We start from the raw sequence: 24,845 nt of genomic DNA, 5'->3' as shown, positions 1-24,845 counted from the left end.
TTATGATACAGTGACCAAAAACTCTTGCCTGTCCATAAACCCATCAAATCTGCTGGGCATTGTCTGTACTCATACCATGTTGCTAAGGCCTGGAACTCCTTACCTGTATCATAAAGATTAATACCCTCCCATCCTTCAAAACCATTCTGAAAGACTTCCTAGCCAAAAGCTGGCTCTGTTCTTGCTCAACACAAACATAAACTATATTCCTAAATGTGAAAAAACACCTGTTCGTACCTTGCATCTCCTTACTTTCCCTTCTTCACTCACTCACTTTCAGTTTCTCTTCTCTTGCTTTCTCTAAATGTACCTGCTTTTTTCTCACTTTGTATTGCAATTCCCGTTTGTATTACACATAACATACCTTTAATTTCTCGATAAACTGGCTAAAATTAACTATTAAATCATTGTCAACCTTGCATGTATGCTTAACTAATGTTTTCATATGTCTAATTTGGTAGAATTATTTAAATTATAGTTGTTTTTTTGTATTATTAAAATGCCTTGCAGTACTTCGACGCTAAAAATGGGCTCCTACCCAGTCGGACTTTCCCAGTAATCAAATGTCAGTAAATACATTGTTAGTATGGTGCTGCTTCAGTAACATCCATAATCTGTTACCGGATACGTACAAGATTATTTTGTGCCTCACTTCTCATTTTGTATAACCGATGCACAGTTTTGACAGAAGATAAGTCACTTGACCTTCCTATTGTTTATTGCATTCATTTTGGGGTTTTGTGCGTTCGTTCTGTCTAAAGAATGTCAATAACGAGAATGGTATCCTTAGGGAAATTCTGATGTGTATTACAGACGAACACCTACCACCCACCCACAACCTTCTGTCACATATCACAACAGAGTCCCTGTTCTGTAAATCATTTCGCACTGTTGAGTGTTTTCATAGTGGCAGAATTAATTCTTGTAATGGGCCACCTTGCAGTCAAGGACATCACACAAGCAGATACCTAACCATATCCAGTGTTCTCGCTGTGGCTTGAGAAGCGTGGTGGGTCATGATACGGATATAAAGATATGCACTGAACTGCCGAAGCTGTATTTGCGCATTGTTGGATTTACTTGATTATTGGTTTAACATGTTCACTTATTGTAGTGATGGGTTTAGGCTTGAAATATTGATGTAAACCTGTCTCTTGAGTCAACAATTAGGTTAGGGGATAAAGAAGAATTCTTTCCGCCAACTCAGTGAAAGACTGACATGAAAAGAATCTGTAAGTGAGGGGGGGTGAGGGTCAAAGATCCCCACAAGTCAGGGTTGTAGGGCAGCTTCTCATCTCCACGAGTGCTTGTTCTGAAGTTTTGCATATTTACAGGAATGATCATTTTCATACTTATGTTAAGAGCTTCTGTGTGCTTTGAGGTATTGGGTTAAATGCAAAAATGTGCAAGCTGTTGTGTTTATAGCTCATGCAGTCTTGTGACATTGTAGAGACTGCTGCATAAGGCATTAAGGGGGATTCTTGATAGGATTAGGCTGCAAAGGAAAATCAAGTTAGGTAGGAGCACCCATGACTACTATACTAAGGGAACCTAGTTCATGCAGGGTGGGTGAGTAGGTGGGTTAGGTTGCCAGAAATGTAAATAGGGTGTAGTAGGCAATACTGGAACCTTTAAAAAAAATCCAGCACATGGACCACTTGGACAGGAAGATAATAAAGGGTGGGGGCACCTACTCTGGCAAGCTGCAACATTTGGACAGATCAGAAAGAGTGTTTTTCTTTTAGGTTCTGTTGTGTTCCTTTTACCTGCATGCAGCTAAACTGAAACCTCTAAAACATAAAGGTTGGTTTTTAACGCAACAGTTTCCTATTCTGTTTGTAGGGAGTGTTTTGAAATGTAGTTTGTTTTATTCTTTAAAACAAGTGATTGTGTGGTAGCTATAATTTACCAGCTGCTATGGGGGAGCAGAATGGTGAAGCCAGGTATAGACCCATTGGGTAATCCATATTGATGAGCTTTGCCTTTGGCACATCAAAACATTTTATGCTCTGCTACTTCCAAATAAGATAGCTGGGTACAGTACATTAAAATAACGTGTGGTACGAGTATATGTTGGCAAATCTTCTGTAAGAGAGGCTGGTTGATGACTGTGGCCCTTGGTGGGCCAGAATCTCATTACCTCTATTACCCCCACCAGAAGTGGCACCAACTTTTCATTGCTATCCCACAGATCATTCAGATATTCTGACAGTGGCAAAGATGGTAGACATGTACATGATACAGTTAAGAGTATCACTTTAACAGTAGATTTACAGTCTGAAACCACTGGCAAAGGATAAGGTTCCTTCTCCCACTGGGTAACGTTATTAGGAAAACAATATTCATGTTACAAATCCATTGCTGAGTAAGTAAACATTAATGGTCCAAGTCTGTTTGGTAAGCACAAGAATATCGATGGTGTGATTGATATTAGGCAGTACAGAATCCCCTAGGTGGCCATATGTCAGATGTGTGCAAAGGAAATAAGTCAGTTTGATGACTATTTTATACCCTTGAGAAGTTCATTCCCATCTTTTAGAAGGCAAGATCTAAGCTAGATTTTGCTTTATTAATAAAACTATTAATCCTAAGTGTAATGAGCAAGCATTCCTTTGTTTGTCTGTAATTGAAATACTGAGACACAGAAATAAAAGTTTTACATTTGCCACAATCATGGATCTACATTGTAAGTGACTTGCAGGACTAATATCTGTGTACCTAGCCTGAGAAAGTTCTTATAGCCAGGCTATCAAAGATCTTTCCACTTATCCATGATCCTGTGGTCTCAAGACCCAATCTCCAGATCATTTCAGCTAGGAAAAGTTCATGTAGCTAAAAGGCTATCTCAAAGCTGTGTTCATTTTTTTTTCAGCTTTTCAAGTGATTTTTCCTAGTTACTGCTTCAAATTTTAGTGATTGAATTTCTGCAGTGTGTTAATGTGCAGTGGACTTTCATTTTGTTCCTTTTTCTCTTAAATCCAAACTGTTTATGATGCTTGGTGCCCAGATGTTCTTCATCTCACATTGCTGCAGTCCTTACATATGGGTAGTCCGCTGTCCTCGGTCGGCCCAAATACCAAAGTATTAGGCTGCCGACGGTCAAGGCGCTTAAAACTGACATCAGGACGTCAGGGTACAAAAGCGCATGACCGACGTCATTTCCTCAGTCTTTTTTGCCGCATGGTCCGATGCAGAAGCAGCGTTGCAAGTGCCATTCGGCGTTCTGAAATTTTTCGAATTTGGAGTTTCAGACCGAATCCAAGTTGGCTAAGTAGAATATTTTGGTTTTTTCTTGCCTCAGTGTTTTACCGGATGTCAGAAAAAGTGAATAACTGTATTTCTTGTGGGAAACAGATACCGCATAGGGATTATCATTCTTTGTGTATTCCTTGTTTGGGGTCTGACGTTGTTGGGTGTCGCTTTTGTGCTAGGTTCAATAAACGCACTATTAGGTTAGATTGTGCTAGGCTGGTCTTTGGGAAGCGGTGCAATTATAATATGCCGTCGGATTCTCCGGCGCCTGCTTCCGCAAAGACAAAGCAGTTAAACCCACGCAACCTGAGTCGTCCGTCGGACACCGGTTCTTTAGAGGCTTCAGTGGAACCGGTGGTTCCCGGAGACTTCTCTGGAGTCTCAGGGGAGACTTTGATTTTGCAGGAGGTGGTCTCTCAGGAGGCAGGTCAGGCTGAAGGGGCTTCTCAAGTTACTGTACTCCTCCCTTCCTAGGGTGGTTAGGCCTTCTCCTTCTGTTTCCAAGGCTTCTCCCAGAGGCAGGCCAGTTTTAGCTTCTGTTGGTGTCACTCCTAGTTCAGCAGGGTCTGTGCCTAAGAAGCACATGCTTAAAATGGCAGAAGATTTGATTACTCTGATTAGAGGTTCTTTGCCCCCTCCTGATAAGAGGCCTAGGGTGGAGCCAGAGTTGGGAAGTTTTGAGCAGACTTCGGATGTTTCAGAGTCTTCAGCTGAAGACTTGCAGGAGTACTCTCCTTATTCTGATGCAGATGATTCCACTCCTTCTGCTTCTCCTCCAGAGGATTTTTCTTTTCAGAGACACTTCATTCTATGAGGGAACATTTTAAGTGGGAAGGTCAGGACTTCTCTGATTCTCGGAAAAGGCTTAGGAGTTTTTGCTGTTACCCCAGCATAGGCCCTTGGCTATACTCCCTGTTCTGGATGTTGTGGAAGATGTGTTTGCAGAGGCTTCACTTAATCCTGATTCTCTGCCTCCTGCTCCTGTTAAACCGGATAGGTATTACAGGGTGCCTGAGGCTCATAAATATCTTTATAAGAGTCCTAGGGCGGACCCAGAAACTATTAGTCAGGGACCTAAGGGTGTCAAGGCCTCTGTTGTAAAAATCCGGTTCCTCTAGATAAAGAAGCCAGAGCTTTGGATAGATGGGGAAAGAAGGTCTATACATCTTCTACCTTAGCTATGAGGGCTTTGAATTGCCAGTTTCATATGTTGAAATATCAAAACTTTCTTCTTTCTCAAGTGAAGTCTAAGGTGGATGCTCTGGCGGAAGGCATTGAGTGTAAAGAATTACAAGATTTGGTGCATGTCTCTGAACAGGTGGGTAAGCATTCATTACAGTGTGGTTTTGATGCTGTGCAGGCCTCGTCTGGGGTGGCTGCCACTGGCTCAGTTCTTCGCAGGCACGCCTGGCTGAAGGATCAGAATTTATCTGACCATGTTAAGACAAGGATTTTGGATGCTCCTTTGCAGTCTGATGTGTTGTTTGGTTCACCTGTGGAGTCAGTCTTGAAGAAAATGGAAGACAAGGCTAAGTCTATGCAGGCTGTTAAAGATTTTTGCAAGTTCAGCCTCCAGTTTAGTAGGAATTGGCCTGCTAAGGGGTGGACGTATCCTTCTTATGATTCTCAGTCTAGGGGTAGATCTAGACGTGGTAGGGGCAGAGCTCAGAGTTCTTTCAGACCTAGAACAGGGAGTTCACCTGCACAATCTTGGTGAGGGCAGGGGCCAGTCCTTTCGTAAACAGGCCCAATGACCTACTTTTCAGCTGCCAGATCCTTCTTGCCTGGCAGCACCTTTGGGAGGAAGGTTAGCACTCTTCAAGGAAAATTGGATGTTGATTACCCAAGACAAATGGGTATTGGATATCATACACCAGGGTTACAAGTTTTATTTCCATACCTTGCCTCCTTTCAAAGGCATGCCGGACGTTCCTCCTCGGCAAAGACTAGAGGCTCACAAACAAATTTCTCTACTACTTCAAATAGGGGCCATACAACCGGTCCCTCTGCCAGAAGTGGGCCTAGGATTTTATTCTCGCCTGTTTCTAGTACCAAAGAAAGGAAACACGTGGAGACCAATTTTGGATTAATCTATCCTCAACACATATCTGGACATTCCCAAGTTCAAAATGTTGACGTTACAACAGTTTTTACCTCTGCTGGGCAAAGATCACTGGATGGTGACTCTGGATCTCAAGGAAGCTTACCTTCATGTTCCTATCAGGCCCAGTTGCAGGAAGTATCTGCGGGCTGGGACTTCACATTATCAGTTCTCTGCATTGCCCTTTGGCTTATCTACTGCCCAGAGTGTTCACGAAGGTTCTGGCTCCAGTGGTAGCTTTCTTCAGGCTAAGAGGAATACAAATCTATCCTTATTTGGACGATTGCCTGATTCTGGCCCAAGAAAATGACGAACTTCTTCATCATTTACAGTATGTGATGGCAGTGTTAAGATGCCTGGGGTATTCTGTGAACGAAATAAAGTCCAGTCTAGTACCCTCTCAGGACATGTGCTTTCTGGGTGTGAGACTGAATACAGCATCCCAGATGGCCTTTTTGACCCCGGACAAACAAAATAATCTTTCTCTTTACTTCCACCAATTGTCTCGTCAGTCCAGGCTGACTGCAAGGACAGTCCTTCAAGCCTTGGGGTTCATGGCATCTTGTATTCTGGTACTTCCCAATGCCAAACTGCATATGAGGAAGCTACAGTGGTATCTCAAGAATGTATGGACACAGCACTGCCAAGATTTGGACACTGTCATTCAGATAATACCTTGCATTCAAAAGGAATTTTTGTGGTGGGCTCAGGAATGTCACCTAAACAAGGGACTCTCTGTGACCCGGCCAGAGGCGAGTCAGATTTTAACGACAGATGCCTCAGACAAAGCTTGGGGAGCTCATCTAAATGGAAAATGGGTACAAGACACGTGGCCTGCCAGACTTCAACATCTACATATCAACTTGAAGGAGATGTTAGCAGTCCAATTTGCATTGATAGCTTTCAAGGATTTACTTCTTCCAGGGCAGGTGTTGATTCAAACAGACAACACAACTGTCATGTGGTACATCAACAAGCAAGGGGAACGATTCTTATCCTCTATGCAGACAAGCAATGATTTTGTGGGAGACTGCTCTCAGTTTACAGCTAAATCTTCAGGCAAGGTTTCTGCCAGGAGCACAGAACTCCTTAGCAGATGTGTTGAGCAGACAAATTATGGATCCCCACGAGTGGAAATTGGATCCTCATGTATTTCAGAGATTGACAGTGTTATGGGGAACTCCAGACATAGATCTGTTCGCTTCTCCACTAAATTACCAGCTGCCAAAGTTTTGCACAAAAGGTTTCATCCCACAGCTTGGAAAGTGGATGCTCTCTCATTCAATTGGAGCAATCTTCACGTGTATGCCTTTCCACCTCTGCCTCTCCTCCCAAAGGTACTGCTGAAGGTCAGACAGGACAAGCCAAACAGGATTTTAATAGCTCCAGATTGGCCTCGACAGCACTGGTACCCATTACTGAGAAGTCTGGTACAGGAGCCTCCATGGCCTTTGCCTTCGATTCCTCACCTGCTGTCTCAGGAGAACAGTCATTTACTCAATGTCAAACTTCATTCTCTACATCTGACAGCCTGGCATATTCTGTTTTAAACCCTGGAGGGTCTCAGCTTCCACAACAAGTTTTGAATGTTATTTTGGAGGCCAGAAGGCCTAGTACAAGGAAAGTTTACGCAGATAAATGGAGGAGATTTTTATTTTGGAGTACAGCAAAGGACTTTGATGTTTCTAAACCTAATTTAAGTGTTGCGGCTCAATACCTTACTGAGTTATTGGACAAAGGTTTGTCCTTCTCCTCTATAAAGGTTCATGCTGCAGCAATTTCTGCTCACTATGACTGTGACCCACCATTATTTTCTCAGCCTTTGTTTAAGCAATTCCTTAGAGGAAAAGAATATAAGACCCCACGTAGAGCTCCTACTCCTGCTTGGGATCTCAATTTTGTGTTGGAGAAACTCACTCTACAACCTTTTGAGCCTGCAGCATCGGCAGAGTTGAAATATTTATCATGGAAGACTGCTTTTTGTTGGCCATTACCTCTGCGAGAAGGGTTTCTGAATTACAGGCCCTTATGGCAGTTGAGCCTTTCTTAATTTTCCACAAGGATAGGGTGTCTTTGCGTACTAACCCTTCTTTTATGCCTAAAGTGGTTTCTAGTGTGGCTTTAAACCAAACTATTCATTTGCCTACTTTTATGCAAACCCCCAAAATAAAGGGGAAAGGATTTTGCACACTTTGGATATACACAGACAGTTGCGATATTATTTGAGCAGAACTAAAGGGTTCAGGCAGTCTCAGCAGTTGTTTGTTTCTTTTACTTTGGGTTCTCAGGGCAAACCTGTTTCAAAACAAACTATTTCTAAGTGGATTGGTTTTTGTATTGCTTTGTGTTATTCCCATCATGGTAAGGAGATTCCAGCTGGGATTAGGCCTCATTCCACTAGGGCTACTGCCACTTCTACAGCTTTTAAGGGGTGGCTACTAAAGATATTTTGGAAGCAGCTACTTGGAGTTCAGTGCATACTTTCTCTAAGCATTACCACCTTCCACTTTACTCTAAATCTAGGGCTGGATTTGCCACTGCAATTTTACAGGGCATTTTGGCAGCTCCTAATGCTTTATAGTTTTGCCATCCTCCCTTACCTCTGCTTTGGGATTCTACCCATATGTAAGGACTGCAGCAATGTGAGATGAAGAACATAGTACAGTTTTGTACCTACCATAAATGTAGATGTTCGAAGATCCACATTGCTGCAGTCCTCCTTCCCCTCTGTTGTTGAAGGTGGTGGTGTGGTTTGTGTTGTACATATTGTAAATACGGTTAGTGCACGGGTGGTTGGTTAGTTTTTGCTGATTTTTGGCTGTGGCCTTTCTTGTTTGGGCCTTCTGACATCTGGGGCAAGAAAAGACTGAGGAAATGACGTCGGCCATGCGCTTTTGTACCCTGACGTCCTGATGTCAGTTGTTGACCGACGTCAGCCTAATACTTTGGTATTCGGGCCGACCGAGGACAGTGGACTACCCATATGTAAGGACTGCAGCAATGTGGATCTTCGAACATCTACATTTATGGTAGGTACAAAACTGTACTTTTCCCATACCTCACTGTTGGTACCATTTTCTACAGTACTATTAAGTTTCTGTTTAGCAGTAATTCAGAACATTTATTTTGCTGCTTTTGTCTGAAATTCTGAGAGCCTTTGTGTGTTGCTAACATGCGTGTGTGACTGTTCTGTCATTAATATGACAGTGTTACAGGTAACAGTTGCAAATTTGGCAGTTTGTGTCCTTGCAGTGTTTTATCTTCTTATGGCATTCTCCTTGTCGGATTGTCACAGTGAGGTGAAAAAGACTCAAAGAGAAGTGTTTTAAAAAATGTAAGTATGGGACAAAAATTCCTCCACAAGGCTGCCATTCCAAATATTTGAAGCGCCAGGGGGCAGACCATTTCTCTGAGCAGTATTCCATTTGTGCTTCTTTAAAATCTTCAACTCTCTTGGACAGGAAGGATTCAGTTAAAAGTAGAGAAAATGAAGGATACTTCAGCCTCTCCTAGTCCGAGAACCCCTTCCTCTTCCCTACCTTTCAGCTTAGTCTCCAGAAGACTACTTGTGGCAGAGTTAGTGCAGCTTTTATTTGCAAGGCATATAAGATGGGGGCTTCTGCTGCTCCAGAACTTTATCCGAGGAAATTTAAATTGTCCCACTAGTATATGATCCACAACTCGGAACCTCTTGGCAAGTCCAGGTGTTCTATGCAATTTGAATTGAGCTAGCGAAAGATATAGCAACCCTTCATATTAGTGCAACACATGTAGTCTCTAGTGTCCTCGCCCATTAGCATTGAAGTGAATAGTGCACCTTCTTTGCTTAGTCTTGCTATCCCTGAATTGTCAATTTCATCACTGGGTCCTGTTTTAGATTCTAGTCCTGATTTTTATTGGTAGTGGACTCCTTGGTGTAAAGATTGATATCACTGGATGATCCAAAATCAGTAGTGTAGTCAAGTTTGTGAACACTGCCCTAGACTTTAGTCTCTATCAACACAGCTGTTTGTTCTAAGTATTTTGATTTCAAGCTTCTCAATGTTGTGTATTCAGTCTGTCTGGTTGAGGTGGATACAGACATTTTTGGGATGAAAGATGCTGTTTACATTGACCCTGATGCAGATGATGCCATTACAATCAGTGCTCTGGCCATCCTGCCTTCAGCTCCTTGGTGTCAGGCGGTTCACCTTGATTGGGGTCACAGTTGGTGCTGAGCCCAATTTTGCAGCCTTATCTGCATTGGTCACCTATGACAATGAACTTATGACTCCTGTCGCCTATGGGGTCACAAGTGTCGGCACTGATGGTTGTCTGCCCTCACTAGGTACCAATAACTTGGGGGGGGGGGGCTGACCCCTGTGGTTATAGGGTCATCTGGGCCTAGGGCGGCTTCTGCTTCCTTACCACTTTCCAGGAAAGATAATTGCAAGCAGAAGCACTTAGACTTGCCTCAGGTCTCCTTACCTTGGACATTGATGAGAAGTCATCCCCTTAGCCCTCCCCCTGACCCATGTTTGGGGAAGTCCTGGAAAGGATTAGGACAAAATAACATATGCACCGGCTATCCTGCCCTAATCTGAGCATAAATTGGAGGAGGCCTTGGTCCTCCCATCCAACAGGATATTCTGTTTGGAGGTAGAGTCTGCATGAAAGAACCCTGACATAGTAGCTCCCATAACAAGAAGCTGGTAAGATCCTCTGACCTTTAAAGACTGAAAAGCTCTAGGTTGTATTCGTGAGGTTGTGAGTTAGTCATGGCTGTGGCTGCTCTCATAAAAAGGCTGCCATGCCACAGAATGTAGCTGTTCATTCCCACAGTAAGGAGTTGTGAATAGTGGACCATCTAGGGGAGTGAGTTTGTCTTCCTCCTTCACATTGAGAGTGATGAACTAACTGTGACACACATACTCATGTTTCAGGGAGACTTGTTGAGAGAAGCTTCTGACTGCTGTCATGGATGTCCGATAATGAGTTAAAATGCTGTCATCCGTGTTGTCAACCGTGTCCTGTATATCTAATCCTACCTTGCATTCTACCCACAATACAGAGGAGCAGTTTATCTAGCCCAGCAGAAACCAGCATAGCAAAGAATCCCTAGTCTGGCTACACCGCAAGATGTTGCCCCTTTTGATAGAACCATTTTATTTGGGGAAGCAGTAAAGCTGAACTGGAAAAATAGAACAAGAATGCAAAACACCTCATGGCCTCTGAAACAAAATTTCAGTTTCCAAAACACACCTTTTGTATGATGCAGTGGAGCTCATATCAAATATGAGGTACAGTAGCAGCCAACAGCAATAGGGCAGTAAGACTTCTTCAGAGAACTGCTGTGGATAGTCTGGGTACAACGGAATCTGTTGTTGGATCATGTAAATTCCTTTGTCAAATTATCCAGGAAGTGCAAGGATCATCTCAGGTGGTGTATTCTTAAGTCCAGCCTGTTTTCTGGCAGACTCCTCCAAATTCCCATTCCAGTTGTAGTGTTCCCCACTGATGCAGCTGCTTTAGGCTGGTGTTGGGGTATTGTTAGCAGTAGATCATTCAAAGGGCTTGGACACCAATGGACTGCTCTGCACATTCATATTTTGAAAATGAGCTTGCAGGCATTCCAAGAATCCCTTTTCCCAGGTGCTGTTACCATCCACACCAACAGCGTGGAGGTGGTATAGTACTTGAATTAAGTAAGAGAGCTCCCATTTCTGTCCTGTTTGCAAATACACTGTGAAAGTTTGGGAATTGATTTTTTTCACATAATCCCTGTGTCCTTGCCATTTTTGTCATGTGACAAGCCAGTTGTTTAATGGACAGGATCAAATGGCTCCCGCTAATGGTCACAGCAAGAACCCTGTTCTAACCTTTTTTTTTACCTTATCCCTTCTGTGGGAGAATTTCCCCGAGCTGCACTATACAGAAGTGGCCGTGAGGAAAGTGAAAAGGAGATCCAGTTTCCCATTATTCTGAAGTTTTTGGAGAAAAACAAAGCTTTCAAAGGCAGAGTCATTCTGTTAATGCCATTTGTCACCCTGACAAGTCTGTTTTTTTTCCCAAGCTATGGCCTTACTTTTCTGTACGGACCCCTCCATCTGAGGCCAACAAGGAGGCTTCTAACTCATGTTTCCAGCAAAACCCATCCAGACTTTCACTCCCTATGACTGGATAGTTTCTCCAGTTCCGATGACGTGCTTGGTCCTTCATAATCAGGCAGGGTGATCCAAATACTAGCTTCTATTTTGAAGAGAACATACTGGAGTAAGTAGACTTTTGTTTTCTTCCGTCTGGGTTATGGCCGGAGCTTGCATCTTTTAATAGTTCTGCACTCTTCTGGTTTGCAGTACACCTCATGTATTATCTCTGGCTTGAGTTATTCATCTGTTAAAATTCCCCTCTTGGCCATTTTAAACTTTCTTTAAGGATCCAGTTCTTTATGCTTGGCATCCCTAAAGTTTGCAAGGCTTTCTTCAAAGGTATATTTCTTTTCCATCTGACAGATAAAAGTATTTTTCTTCTGTTGGCACTTTGCTACTAAAGGGAAAATGTAACACAGCCTCCATTTGAGACAGCTATTTGGCAAACATGTTCATTTCTTGGAGGTTATTCTCACTTCTGCCAGAAGAATGCCTTATTTGTATGCTATATATATCTTATTCCATAAATAGTCTCTCCATGAGAACAAATTAATCTTTTATACAAAAAGTTATAACAGACAAATTTGAATCAGTCAGGTAATTTTCCTGTATTTTCAATGCTAGCAATGGAAAATATTTGTTCCACTGCACAGAACCTCATAGACAACTCAGATTTTGCACAAAAATCCGGGCATTAAACTTTCTATGTTAACTCTTAAAATGGCTTACAAATTGCATAACATTTTATGATAAATTCAGTGCGTCTTTAATTACTGAGTTTGAAGCTTGTTTTTCTCACTGCCATGGCCGCTTCTCAGGCGTTCTTTAAGAATGCATCTTTGGATCATATCTGTGTAGTGGTAGCGTATGCATTACTGAATACTTGTAAAAGATACTGGATGTGCTCTTGCTCCATGTCATTCCTTGGTACCACTATTATTTGGGGCATTCTTTAATGAGTATCTACCCAGGACGGTAGTTTCGAACTCAGTCCTACAGTTGATGAAGGTGGAACTTGGTCCTGCAGGTGGTAATGATGGGTCTCATCACCACCATTCTCCTCCTCCCATCCACTGGACCTGGTAGACCTTTTCGTTTCAATGCTGTATGTGGATGCTGTTTTAGTAGTTCATCTTATGTGGACCGAGATCCTGAAATTGTGTCCTTGGGACCAGAGGCTACTGGGTAAGGAGGGGAGGCTTTAATAGTCTGCGAGAGTTCTCACCATTGAGATAAGTACCTGCTAGCCTGAGATCTGAGTTGGCAGTCCCACTGTCATCTGTAGGACTATCGTTATGGGAGGTATGCAACTTTAGTTTCTGTTGCATACAGATGCACACTTGCTTATCACACTTGGTGTGAAAGTAACTTAAAGGTTCAATAGAAAATCAGAATCTAGCAAAATTTCTTGCTTTTTAAAATATGTGAATATGTTTTTGGGGGGCATAAATACAGCTGGAAGCTGACCTTCCTCGACACAGCTGACATATGACTACCACCTTGGGGACTGTGCCTAAAATAAACTTGGACATCTGAGCTTGAATACCTTAGTGATTTATTTAGTTATTTACAACAGAGTTAACATTTAAATTTGTGTTCTTAATAATTTATGGTAGTACATTTATTTTTGTTGGAGAGAAGAGTTAACGAGATGTGATGCTTGACTGGAAATTGCACATTTTTACTTTGCTTGGACCCATGTTCCTAATGGACAGAGGTCAACAGCAAGTAAATTAATCCAAAACTAACAGACCCCCCCCCCCAAACATAACCCTTAGCTGCCTTCTTACTGATATACCCTACCTTATAAGCATCCAACAACTCTGGGGCAAAGGCATGTAAAGACCCTGGTGGTCATTAGTCTAATATAAACCTATGATTTTATTATTAATAGTCTGATTTTTAAACTATTTTATGTGGTAACTATAATTATGATTTGGGTATGGTACTTGAAGCATTTTGCCACATCCTTCAGAGAGTCTTGAAATACTTGCAGTGCATAATGCTTTTTTTGTAAACTAAGATGTCAGATTGCTAGTCATTACTGTAAACTGTCACAGTACTTTTAGCTGTCGCCTTTTTTTTTTTTGCATCCACACCAACTTGATAGTCATTACTTTCTATATCCAGAAAGTTGCTGCTATTGCCTTTATGGATTTTTACTATTTGCTGATGATGATTGCTGTTGTGGCAACCAAACCTATTTGCTAGTTATCCTATTATATACACAGATTGTGCTATTCCTGCTGACTTTGTATGATCACAGTCTACTTTATTTACCATTCTGGTGCTTTTGACTCACTATAATACAACCCTCTGCTGTTGTAGAAAAATGCCAGATTGCTTAGCCATTGTACCACTTTTAAAACCTTTGCTGGTATTGCTGTCATTGTAATTTCATTATTGTTCCTACTACTCTGTCTGGTAAGGTCACAGTCTCCTATATAATCTGTAGCCAGCCTGATAACACTTGGCACCCTGAGACAGTGTGACAACTGACAACCATTTTTATTTTTTTTTTCAACAAGATGAACTTGTGTGAGAGGTGCAAGCATTTACTAAACTAGGTGGCCAGCCTCTCGTCTAAATTTATTGGCAGTACCCATCAGACAATCAGTACTGGCACCCACCTCACACAGCCATACCCACATTTTCCATAATCAACAAATAAGCTGTCTTCTGCTGAGATACTTAAATCTCTGCGAACACCTCAGGATGCCTCCAATATGTAGGCTGGGTATATAGGGTAATCTGCATCACACTTGCAAGCAAGCAGCAGCTATAGACACGAACAGTAGAACAAGAATAGGAGTTACTCAGGTGGAAGGCCAGTGCCCTTGAGACAACACATCAGCCAACATTTTAATCATAGGTGGCTCCATAGTGATACATTGAATAAGACACCAGGCTGAGCAAGGACAGGGGTGATGGTCAATAAGACACCAGGCTGAGCAAGGACAGGGGTGATGGTAAGCTACGTCCTTCATGTCACTTGAACCCTCAAGTCCCTCACCCAAGTACACAAGACTTGATCACTGTGTACATAAGAATGAGCAACCTCCTTGATTCGTATGAAGAAGGACATGATGGAACCCTCGGAATATGCATTCAATGTTGGTATGAAACCTGAATGATGCCATAATCCAATCCAAATATAATTGACTTTAAATTTTGGCTTGGTTATTTGTCTATTCTAAGGGGGTCCTGTATATAACAGTCTGAGATGAGGTGATCGACAGCCCTACCTGTTTTGCAATTGATGGGCTGCACTTTTCTCCTTATGTTTTTCATGTATTAGCCTGAACCCTCCCCCACCCACCCAGAAGTACATTTTACTAGACAATGTCAGCCTCCGCAAGCTACTGACATAATCGGACAAAACCAAGACTAAATAAAGCTAGTACTACTCAATGTTAAACGTATGAGTAAGAAGTTGTAGTCATTATAGGCTTTACTAACCATCAAAAATGTAGTATTCTGCATTGTTATTGAAACATGGTTTCAGTGTAGTGACAGCACACTGCAGTTGCAGTGCTGGGTTTAAGTCCCTCCCTCTCTTTCAGACCAACTGCTGAAAATGACTGTTGTTGAAAGGGATCATGTCCACATTTCTTGAAGTCAAATCACATGTAGACGTTTGATGCAGGGCAATGCCCTTGAGTTCCTCCATATCCTACTTACTGTTAGTAAAAAAATCCAAACCTTGTCAAAGCCAACTACTTGTACCTCCTCCATGCTACCTTCAACCCATGAGGCATATCTAAGTTGTAATTCCTCTCCATTGACAGTGACACTGTGGAGTGGAGGATTTAAACTCCTTCTCCCACATTTCATAAATGGTCTTTACTTAGACCAGCTACTTCACATTCCAACTAGGGATGAAATCTAATTGGGTATAGTCCTCTTAAACCCCTGCCTTTAGAGACTGTTCTAAAGCAAATCTATTAAAGCTAGCCAATGACATGATGAAATTTAAGTGACCCCCCCTCTCCTTGATGACCCCGTTTCACATAACGCTGCATTTGTAGACAATTTTTGAGCTCTCCTAAAAGCATGTATTGAGGCATTGGTCCCTCTTAGACAAACACACACATATATACAATGCTGAGTTTGGAATACACCCCCTATGCTGGAAACCTAGTATAAACAAACCATGCAATGACAGGGCAATGCTTATTTTACAGAAGAACAAACTCCATTCCCCAGCCAGTAAAAGTGAAGTCAGAAAGAGATTCACAAAAATCAAATCAAAATCAAATCTGGTAAAAGGTAAGCATGAACTGAAACTGCCACCTATGTCAAGGACAACCACAGAACCTTTATTGGCTGTGTCAGAAACCTTAGAAACTATATCCAGAAATGCACGGAGCCGATACAAAACACATACTCATTCCCAGAAGATATAGTCAAACATGTTGGCGGATCAGTGTAGCTCAGACTTCTTACTTTCTTTCTTTTGCTTTTTAGTTTTTATATTAGAATTTCCATGCTTCATTTCCTTTGCCACTTTGAAGGGTCCTTCTTTCCCCTCCCCACTAGCACTAACATGACCATTGCTGCACCCCACGATGGTCTCAGTGCATGTCTCCTGGATTTGTACCAGAGGTGTGGTGGTGTAAGAGGTCAGTCCCCCCACTCCAGGGTCGCCCCCACAGCCTCCATTACCTATACAACTCCATTAACTATACAAGCCTCAATCCAAAGACTTGGAACACTTAATATGACTTTTGTAACTGCTAATTTCTTTGTTAGCAGTTGCTTGACCCAAACCAATTTAGGGTCTAATTTTGTTGATCTTTCTAATTCAAATCCATGTTAATCAATCAAATTTACTGCCTTTCTTCTAGCTTCTTTGATTCTCTTTTTAGTGTAGTGGCAGTGCTGGTTAGTGTAGAAACTAGTGTGGCTAAAAAATGGTATATAGTGTTGGGGTAAGATTCTGTCATGTCAATGGGTCTTTCTCTAATGTCAAGGGGCTTTGTACTTAACCAGTTTGCACACATGAGTTGAACTGTCATGCACTCACCAGAAGGCCATCTTTCAGCTGTCTGAAGGTGACCTAAGTTTCATGGAATCCTCTGTTGTGTGCTGTGGCCATGTTCTTCTCTGATGATGTGCTAAAATGCTCCATGGTTCTAAATGTGCTTTGTCCCACCCTTGCCATGGCACTGCTCCTGTAATGTTCTGTTATTGGAGACCAACTGGATTCCGTCATATGATTGACTTTTGTCTGTGAACTGATTGTCTTTATCTAGCCAGACTGATTCTCTTGACCTAGGACTGATTCTCTCTGACCTAGCCAGACCTTCCTCTGAGAATTACCATAACACATGTCCTACTCGAATATTACTTTTGCAAATTGATATTTGCATGTAACTTGACCTTAACATGACTCAAGAAGACCTTAGGGTATGGTCTTGACAACTGATGTCTCTTTAGGCTTCACTTTATTCTTGCAAATTCTTGAGGGGGATACCTCTGTCACACCTACAAAGCCAAAAAGGATCCATTCCTATGAGACCCCTAATTCATCTGCAAAGCAAACCCCTTAGATATCCTATCTCTCAAAAAATACCTGTTTTACATCTTTTATGGAATAGACTTCCTGTAGAAAAGCAAGGTAGCTGCCTGACCAAGTGCACCCTGTGGAAATGTATGGGAAATTGTAAATTCACTCCTGACCCTGTACCCTCGAGCTGTCATTGAAAGGGGGGAATCATGTAGTAGTTATTCATATAGAGTACTGATGAAATAGAATCATTATTCATGTTGTAAGGTACTGGCAAAATGTGATTTTGAGGCTAGAGAACAAAAGATTTGCCTGATTAACACTAGTGTGAACCTATGACCCCGAGGAATATTCTGGTTGGGAGCCTTTTAGTGACTGCTAGGTTCTGTTTCTTCATAGTATGTGTTTCGAAAAATTGATATTTCTACTCATTCCTGTATTGCTTTAAACTTATTCCTGCATTAGTTTTAAACAAAATGCTAGAAGATGGAATCAGATGTATTGGCTGAATGGAAATGTTTATGGGCGGAAGAGCTTGGAGGCATTACGTTTTGGTACTTTGTGATGCAGCTTTGTACATGCACCTTTTTAGTAAGATGCTACTAATTAATAACGAGCAATGTAGGAAAGTCCAGGCACACCTCTTTATTCATTGTATTTATGCTTATTTTTGCCCTGTACTGTATATTAACAGTGAAATGTATTTGTTTCTGGATAGCATAAGAATGCTACGAGATATTTGGGAATTTCTAAGTAACCAGTTGGTATTTTGCTGTTACACGGATAACACAAAAATGTTTGTTACATAATCATTAATATTTTTTTTTTTTTTTGGGATAGGGTTGAAACGCTAGAACTTTGAACTTTGATGGCTACAATTGAGTCAGATTGTTAAATTTTCCTGTTGTTCCATCATTTTAGAGCAGTGATAATATTACCATGAACTAGATTTGCATTGCTTCTGGGTTGAGACAACTTCCTTTAACCAGGCACATGATTGATTTCTCTTCTTCACAGTCAATGGCAGGGAAAATGTGACTTAAAACTTGTTCATTTAGGATAAAATGTATTAAAACGTAAGTATTTGAGTGTAGAAATGACTCTGTTCTGCATAAAATTTGTTGTTGGAATATGTAAATATTGCTACCTGAATTGTAAATAATAGAATGATTTCAGATGATTTGGTTGATTTATAGCGGTCTTTTTTTCATTTACCCATGCAGTGTAAAATAACCATCAAAGATGTGGCGGCAGAGACTATGTATGATGTGTTGCATGACAATGATTATCGGAAAAAGTGGGATGTCAGCGTCATCGATAGCCATGATATTGCTCGACTCACTGTCAATGCAGATGTAGGATACTATTCTTGTGAGTAATAAGCATGCTTTTTTTTTTGAGGGGGAGGAGTATCTTGCTGTGCAACAACCTACATTTGAGGGATACAGATAAATGTTTGGACATGGTGTGCTGTGGGGCTTTCTTTGTCTGTAAGGAGTTGTGATTCTTGTCAGTGTGCCTTTATTTAACCATGGATTTCTTCTGATGTTCTAATTTCAGATATGCTAGCCTTTGTGGACATTGGCTCTAGATAGGGTATCACATTAACAGTGGCCATTGACTCCATGTGCAAAAATGGGGAAAAAGAGGTGGTTTGGATGTCTGGATGAATATTTTTTCCAATTGCTAAAGCTGCATAGATGCACACACTATCTGTAGTCCTTTTGATGTGTGCAAGATTTGTTGCCTAAAAGTTTATTTTTTACATTACGCTTCACTTCCAAAATTCGTTTGTGCACATTCCAGTCATTTTTAAATCTGGAAGATATCAATACAACATTGGGTTCACCTGATAAGTATACTTTCTGCCTTTTTATTCTGCTTTGTCTAGTCCCTTGCAAAGTTGTTGGAAAATTGTCGGCCTGATTAACAGTGTCTTGGGTCCTGCGTCGGTTGCTGTCCCTTCTTCCATGACGTCAGGTCGTCAGGGTTATAAAACATGTAGCCGACGCCATTACCCCAGTCTTTCTTGCCATACGGTGCCCAAAGCAGAAGCAGTTTGCAAGTGCCGGTCGACCGACTCCTAAAATTTTTGTTTTTGAGTTTCAGAACCAAAGTATTCACTAAAGCCAATTACCCCATTGGGGAAACTTTTTCTTGCTCCTTACCGATGTCAGGAAAAGTTAGTAATTGCATTACTTTTGGAAAGCAAATAACTCACAAAGATTTTCATTCGTACTGTATTCCTTGCCTAGGCCCTAACCACAACGTACCTTGCTGTCAGTTTTGTGCCTTATTTAATCAGCACAGTATCTGTCTGTATATTTTCGCCTCTAAATATTTCGGTTCTCTGTTTAATTATCCAGAAATGTCGTCGGTTAGCCATCCTACTACCGGGATTCTGAAAAAACGCAAAGATAAAGACAGAGATAGGCTGCCTAGGTCCAAAGCTGCCAACGACGCTTCTCCTAAGCCAGTCACCAGTTCACCGGTACTCAGTGAGGCACTTTTGCAGCCCTTGATACCTGCTACTTCTGATTTGCAGGCCTCTACTGAGACCCATTTGGAGTCCGGTATGCTGCAAGATGCTTCAGCTATGGAACCTGTGGATGTCTCTGCCTTGGATGGGTCTGGAGCTGCTGTGCAGACACCGGCTTCTGAGGGTGTATTCAGGCCTAAGGACTTGCATATTAAACCGAAGCCTCCTTCTTCATTTAGGCCTAAATATTGAACCATGCCTAAGAAACCGATGCCCAGGCTGCATTCTCAGGCCTCTATGCGTAAAAGAACAAATGATGAGAATGGCTGAAGATCTTATAACTCTGATTAGGGGAAGCCAACCTCCCCCTTCTAAGAGACCTAGGACTGAAGTTGTTTATGAATCTTCTGACCAGGATTCTGATTTCTCTGATTCTTATGATGATCTGGATTTACCCTTATCCACTTATGAGGATTCTGATGCAGAGGACTCTATTCCCTCTTCTTCCCCTCCAGAGGATTTTTCTTTTGGTGAAACCTTGCATACTCTAAGGGAGCATTTCCACTGGGAAAGCCAGGATTTTTCAGATTCAAAAAAGAGGCTTAGGAATTTCTTACTCCTGCCTCGGCATAGGCCTTTAGCTATACCTCCTGTGCTAGACATTGTTGATGATGCCTTTTCGGAATCTAGTTTGGCCTTGATTCTTTGCCTCCTGTTCCCAGAAAACCTGACAGATATTACAGGGTTCCTGATTCACACAAGTTCCTTTTTAAAAATCCTATTGTGGATCCAGAGACCATCTCACAGGGACCCAAGGGCATTAAGGCTTCTACTGCTAAAAATCCTACCTCTTCTGATAGAGACTCCAGGGTGCTGGATAGATGAGGTAAGAAGGTTTACACTTCTGCAACCTTGGCCATTATGGCTTTAAACTGCCAGTTTCATATGTGAAAGTATCGATAACATGTTGTTGGATTGCTTAAACAGAAAATTATGTTGATTTCTGACTGTGCTGAAAATAAAGAATTACAGGATTTAATGCATTCTGCTGAACAGATTGGAAAACATACTTTACAATGTGGATTTGATTCATTAGAGGCCTCTTGCAGGGCTGCGGTTACTGGGTCTGTGCTCAGAAGGCATGCTTGGCTTAAGGAGCAGTCTTTGCCTGATCATGTTAAAGCTAAACTGTTGGATGCTCCCTTAAATCAGGGCCACCTGTTTGGCAACAAAGCTGAGGATGTTCTTAAAAACATGGAAGATATAGCTAAATCTATGCAAACTGTTAAAGATTTCTTACAAGTTCAGCCTCCTAGATTTAGTGTAGGCATTGGCCCTCTAAGAATTGGTCCTTTCCAGCTCCTTCCAGGTCTTCTCAATCCAAACTCCACTCTTCTCTCACTCACTGCTCAAGCAGTTCCTCAGACAGGCCAAAAATTTATGGCCACCCAGGAGAGCTCCGACTCCAGCCTGGGACCTTAACTTTGTCTTGGAGAAACTCACTCTTCCTCCTTTTGAGCCAGCTGCTACTGCAGATTTAAAATTCCTTTCTTGGAAAACAGCTTTCCTTTTAGCAATCACTTCAGCAAGAAGGGTATCTGAATTACAGGACCTTATGGCAGTGGAGCCTTTCAACATCTTTCATGCAGACAGGGTGTCCCTCAGAACCAATCCCTCCTTCATGCCCAAGGTGGTATCCAGTGTGGCTCTTAATCAGTACATTCATTTGCCTACCTTCTTTCCTAACCCACAGAACAAAGTGGAACGGATACTGCACTCCTTAGATGTGCACAGACAACTTAGATTTTACTTGGACAGGACTAAACCTCAAAGGAAATCTTAACAACTGCTGGTGGCATTTGCTGCAGGGACAGAGAGGAAAGCTATTTCAAAGCAAACTATTTCAAAATGGATAGGCCACTGCATTAATTTCTGCTATAAGCACCATGGATAGGCCACTGCATTAATTTCTGCTATAAGCACTATGGAAAACCTATCACACAGGGCATCAGACCCCATTCAACCAGGGCTGTATCTACCTCTACAGCTTTTCTCAGGGGCATCCCTACCAGGGACATGTAGAAGCTGCTACCTGGAGTTCTGTACATACTTTCACCAAGCATTATCATTTGCCAATTTTCTCTAAATCCAGAGCTGGCTTTGCCACTGCATCCTTGCAGGGCCTTATAGCTGGTCCTAATTCTATTTAAATTCCTCCTCCCAACCTTAGCTTTGGGCATCTACCCAAATGTAATGACTGCAACAGTGAAACATGAAGAACATAGTACAGTTGTGTACACTTACCATAAATGTAGATGTTCGAGTGTATTCACTGTTGCAGTCCTAGTTACCCTCCCTCCTGCCCCTTTTATTCTTTTGGCTATACCTCTACTCGCCCTTACTATGCTCAAAAGCTTTTTGGTGTGTTTGCTTTTTTGTTGGAGGTATATCCTTGTATTTATATTTTTAATTGCTTCCCATTAGGGGTGCACCTGATATCTGGGGGAAGAAAAACTGATGTAATGGGGCAAGAAAAACTGATGTAATGGCATCTGCTGCATGTTTTATATCCCTGACGTCATGGAAGAAGGGACCGCAACCGACGCAGGACCCAAGACTTTGTTAATCAGGCTGATTGAGGGCTACTGCAAGCAGATAACCCAAATGTATTGACTGCAACAGTGAATGCACTCTAACATCTACATTTATGGTAAGTGTACACAACTGTACTTATCCTGCACTCATGATTGTCACCTGTCCTGTTTTGAGCAGGACAGTTACAGTTTAGTAACTTGTGTCCAATTTCCCTTATTACTGCGATCAGAGAAGGAATTCTGATTTGTCGGTGTTTCTAAAACTTTTAACATCAGCAATTCAGTAGTCCTTTCTCACTCATTAATTTTTCATGCCTGAATAGATGGTGCCGTTAGCTGTGTTAAAGCTGAATGTTGAAGCAGTTTGCTTCCAGCCCCCACACACACACACTGTGCAAGTGTTGTTCCAGTACTTTTCAAGTGCTATTGATGTGTTGCCCCCCCCCCCACACACACACACACACACACTGTGCAAGTGTTGTTCCAGTACTTTTCACGTGCTATTGATGTGTTGCCTCTTCTCTTTTACGTCTAGTTTCCAAATGTTTGATAGTGATTGGCTTGACCTCCGTGGTTGAGGTTTGACTACATGCGTTGGCCACCAATGTCAAGCTATAGACCACGGAAATCTATTTCTAATCTTAAATAAACTATCAGTAAACATTATGCCAACAAAACGGTATATGGCAAAGTGGCAAAGGTGAACATTTAAACTTGTGCTAAATCTAATGAAAGATTTGTGATTGATGTTCCACTCCATTTTTTTGTTCAAGAATCAGGGACAGCGATTCAAAATCATGGATAGTTTTTAAGTATTACTGTTATTCGCATAGAAAAATGTTCATGAAAAAATGTATTGATCTACTAACATGCATTTTCTGAACAATGCAAAGTTTGAAACTCTAATATCTGGATTTACTGACTGACTGTAATCCTCAGTGATCACTGATTTACCATAAAATCAAAATCAGGAATGTTTAAAAGGTAAAAATAGACATAAAAACTGCACACAACCTACAAAGCAGAAACTTTAATAAATAACAAAATAAAATAAGGTAAGCGCTTTCACGACTCACAGGCCGCTTCATCAGACAATACTAAAGTTAAGGTCATATCCTTATATAGTGCTATGCATTTATGTGGTACAATTAGGCATTTAAAGAAATAAATACTCATCATAAGCATTTAAAAATAAAAACTTATAAGACAGTTAATACTAGAGTCCATGTATAATATATTAATAGATGAATAAATATATGTTTAAAAATCTCTAAAACTGTCATAATATTTCACAAAATATATAATAAATGTTTAATGCTTTTGTTTAAGAGGTCGTGCAGAAAGCAAAGTAAATAACATTTTCAGTTTTACAGTCAGTATAATGATGTAAGGAAATTTTAAAATGACAAATGGGGTGTGTATAAAATGCATGACTATAAACGTACTTACAGGCAGAACAATTTCTACATGAAAAAGTACCTATCCTTCTAGAAATTGGTCCTGTAAAGTGCGTAGATTTATAGTAAAGGTGCTGTTTTAAGTGCTTTGTTATTCCTAAAAGAAAATGGAGTGTTGCCAAAAATGTTCATAGAAATTTCCTTGCATCATTATGCTGACTGTAAAACTGAAAATGTTATTTACTTTGCTTTCTGCCAAATTTGTCATGCATATTATGTGGGGAAAACCAATAGGTTATTTAAAGATAGAATTTTAGATCATAATAGATACATTCGAAACAAAAAGGCAACTAATGCATTAGCTACTCATGTCATGCACACGGATTCTTCACGTTTTTAAATTTTTAGTTCTACAAATTATTGATACTACTATTAGAGGTGGTGACTTAGAAAATCATACAGAAGCCGCTGAACAAAAATGGATTCTCTTACTTAATGCAGAGAAACCTCCAGGCTTAAATAATATGTCCTCCCTGAAACCTTTTTTAAAAGCACGACCTCTTAAACACAAGCATTAAACATGTATTATATATTTTGTGAAATATTCATGACAGTTTTAGAGATTTTTAAACATATATTTATTCATCTATTAATATATTATACATGGACTCTAGTATTAACTGTTTTATAATGTTTTATTTTTAAGTGCTTATGATGAGTATTTATTTCTTTAAATGCCTAATTGTACCACATAAATGCATAGCAGTTTTTGTTATTTATTAAAGTTTCTGCTTTGTAGGTTGTGTGCAGTTTTTATTTCTGTTTTTACTTTATATTTTACTGCACCCAACTGCACTCTGCATTCGTATTGTTTTGCTCTAACGTTTAAAAGGTATTGTGGTTGCTTGCTGTTACTTGAAAGAATACCGTCAGTATAGTAGCACTGCTGGCACTAATCGGGGAAAGGATGGGAGTGAGACAGGAGTTAGATTTATTTATGACATTCGATTACCAGGAAAGTCAAAACTGTGTAGGTGCCCATTGTCACCAGAGGCCCGGGGAGGAATGCTTCAAAGAATTTCAAAAACAATTTAAGCACGATAATTATACAAGCTTCAAAAACAATACAAAAGCATCTACAGTTTAAATAATTATACCAAATTAGACACAATGTGACAACAGTGGTTAAAATAGATACAGCTTGTGTGACAGTAATAATTGGGGTGATGTTAGCCAGCTTAGAGAAATTAAAGTTGTTAGTATAATACAAACAGGAATTGCAATGTGAAGTAAGAGGGGATAAAAGCAGACTTGTGGTATATTTACATAGTCAAAGGAGATTTATTGAAGTTGGGATGTGAGTAAAGAGGGAGTAAGCAGGTGTA

General features: G+C 40.9%; 1 protein-coding gene across 1 annotated transcript in view; it reads left to right on the top strand.

The window, feature by feature from the left end:
* LOC122789946 (START domain-containing protein 10-like) overlaps window positions 1–24,845 on the top strand; it is a 416,602-nt gene that overhangs the window by 202,914 nt on the left and 188,843 nt on the right. Inside the window, exon 2 of the mRNA XM_044057434.1 lies at window positions 18,214–18,361. Within this exon, the coding sequence (XP_043913369.1) occupies window positions 18,214–18,361 (148 nt within the window). The remainder of the gene's footprint in view (window positions 1–18,213; window positions 18,362–24,845) is intronic.

Source organism: Protopterus annectens, chromosome 15.part0 (assembly GCF_019279795.1).
Source record: "Protopterus annectens isolate FY-2018-M chromosome 15.part0, PAN1.0, whole genome shotgun sequence".
Classification (NCBI taxonomy): Eukaryota; Metazoa; Chordata; order Ceratodontiformes; family Protopteridae; genus Protopterus; species Protopterus annectens.
Note: the sequence above shows the minus strand (reverse complement) of the source record. Positions and strands in the feature narration are given on the sequence as shown.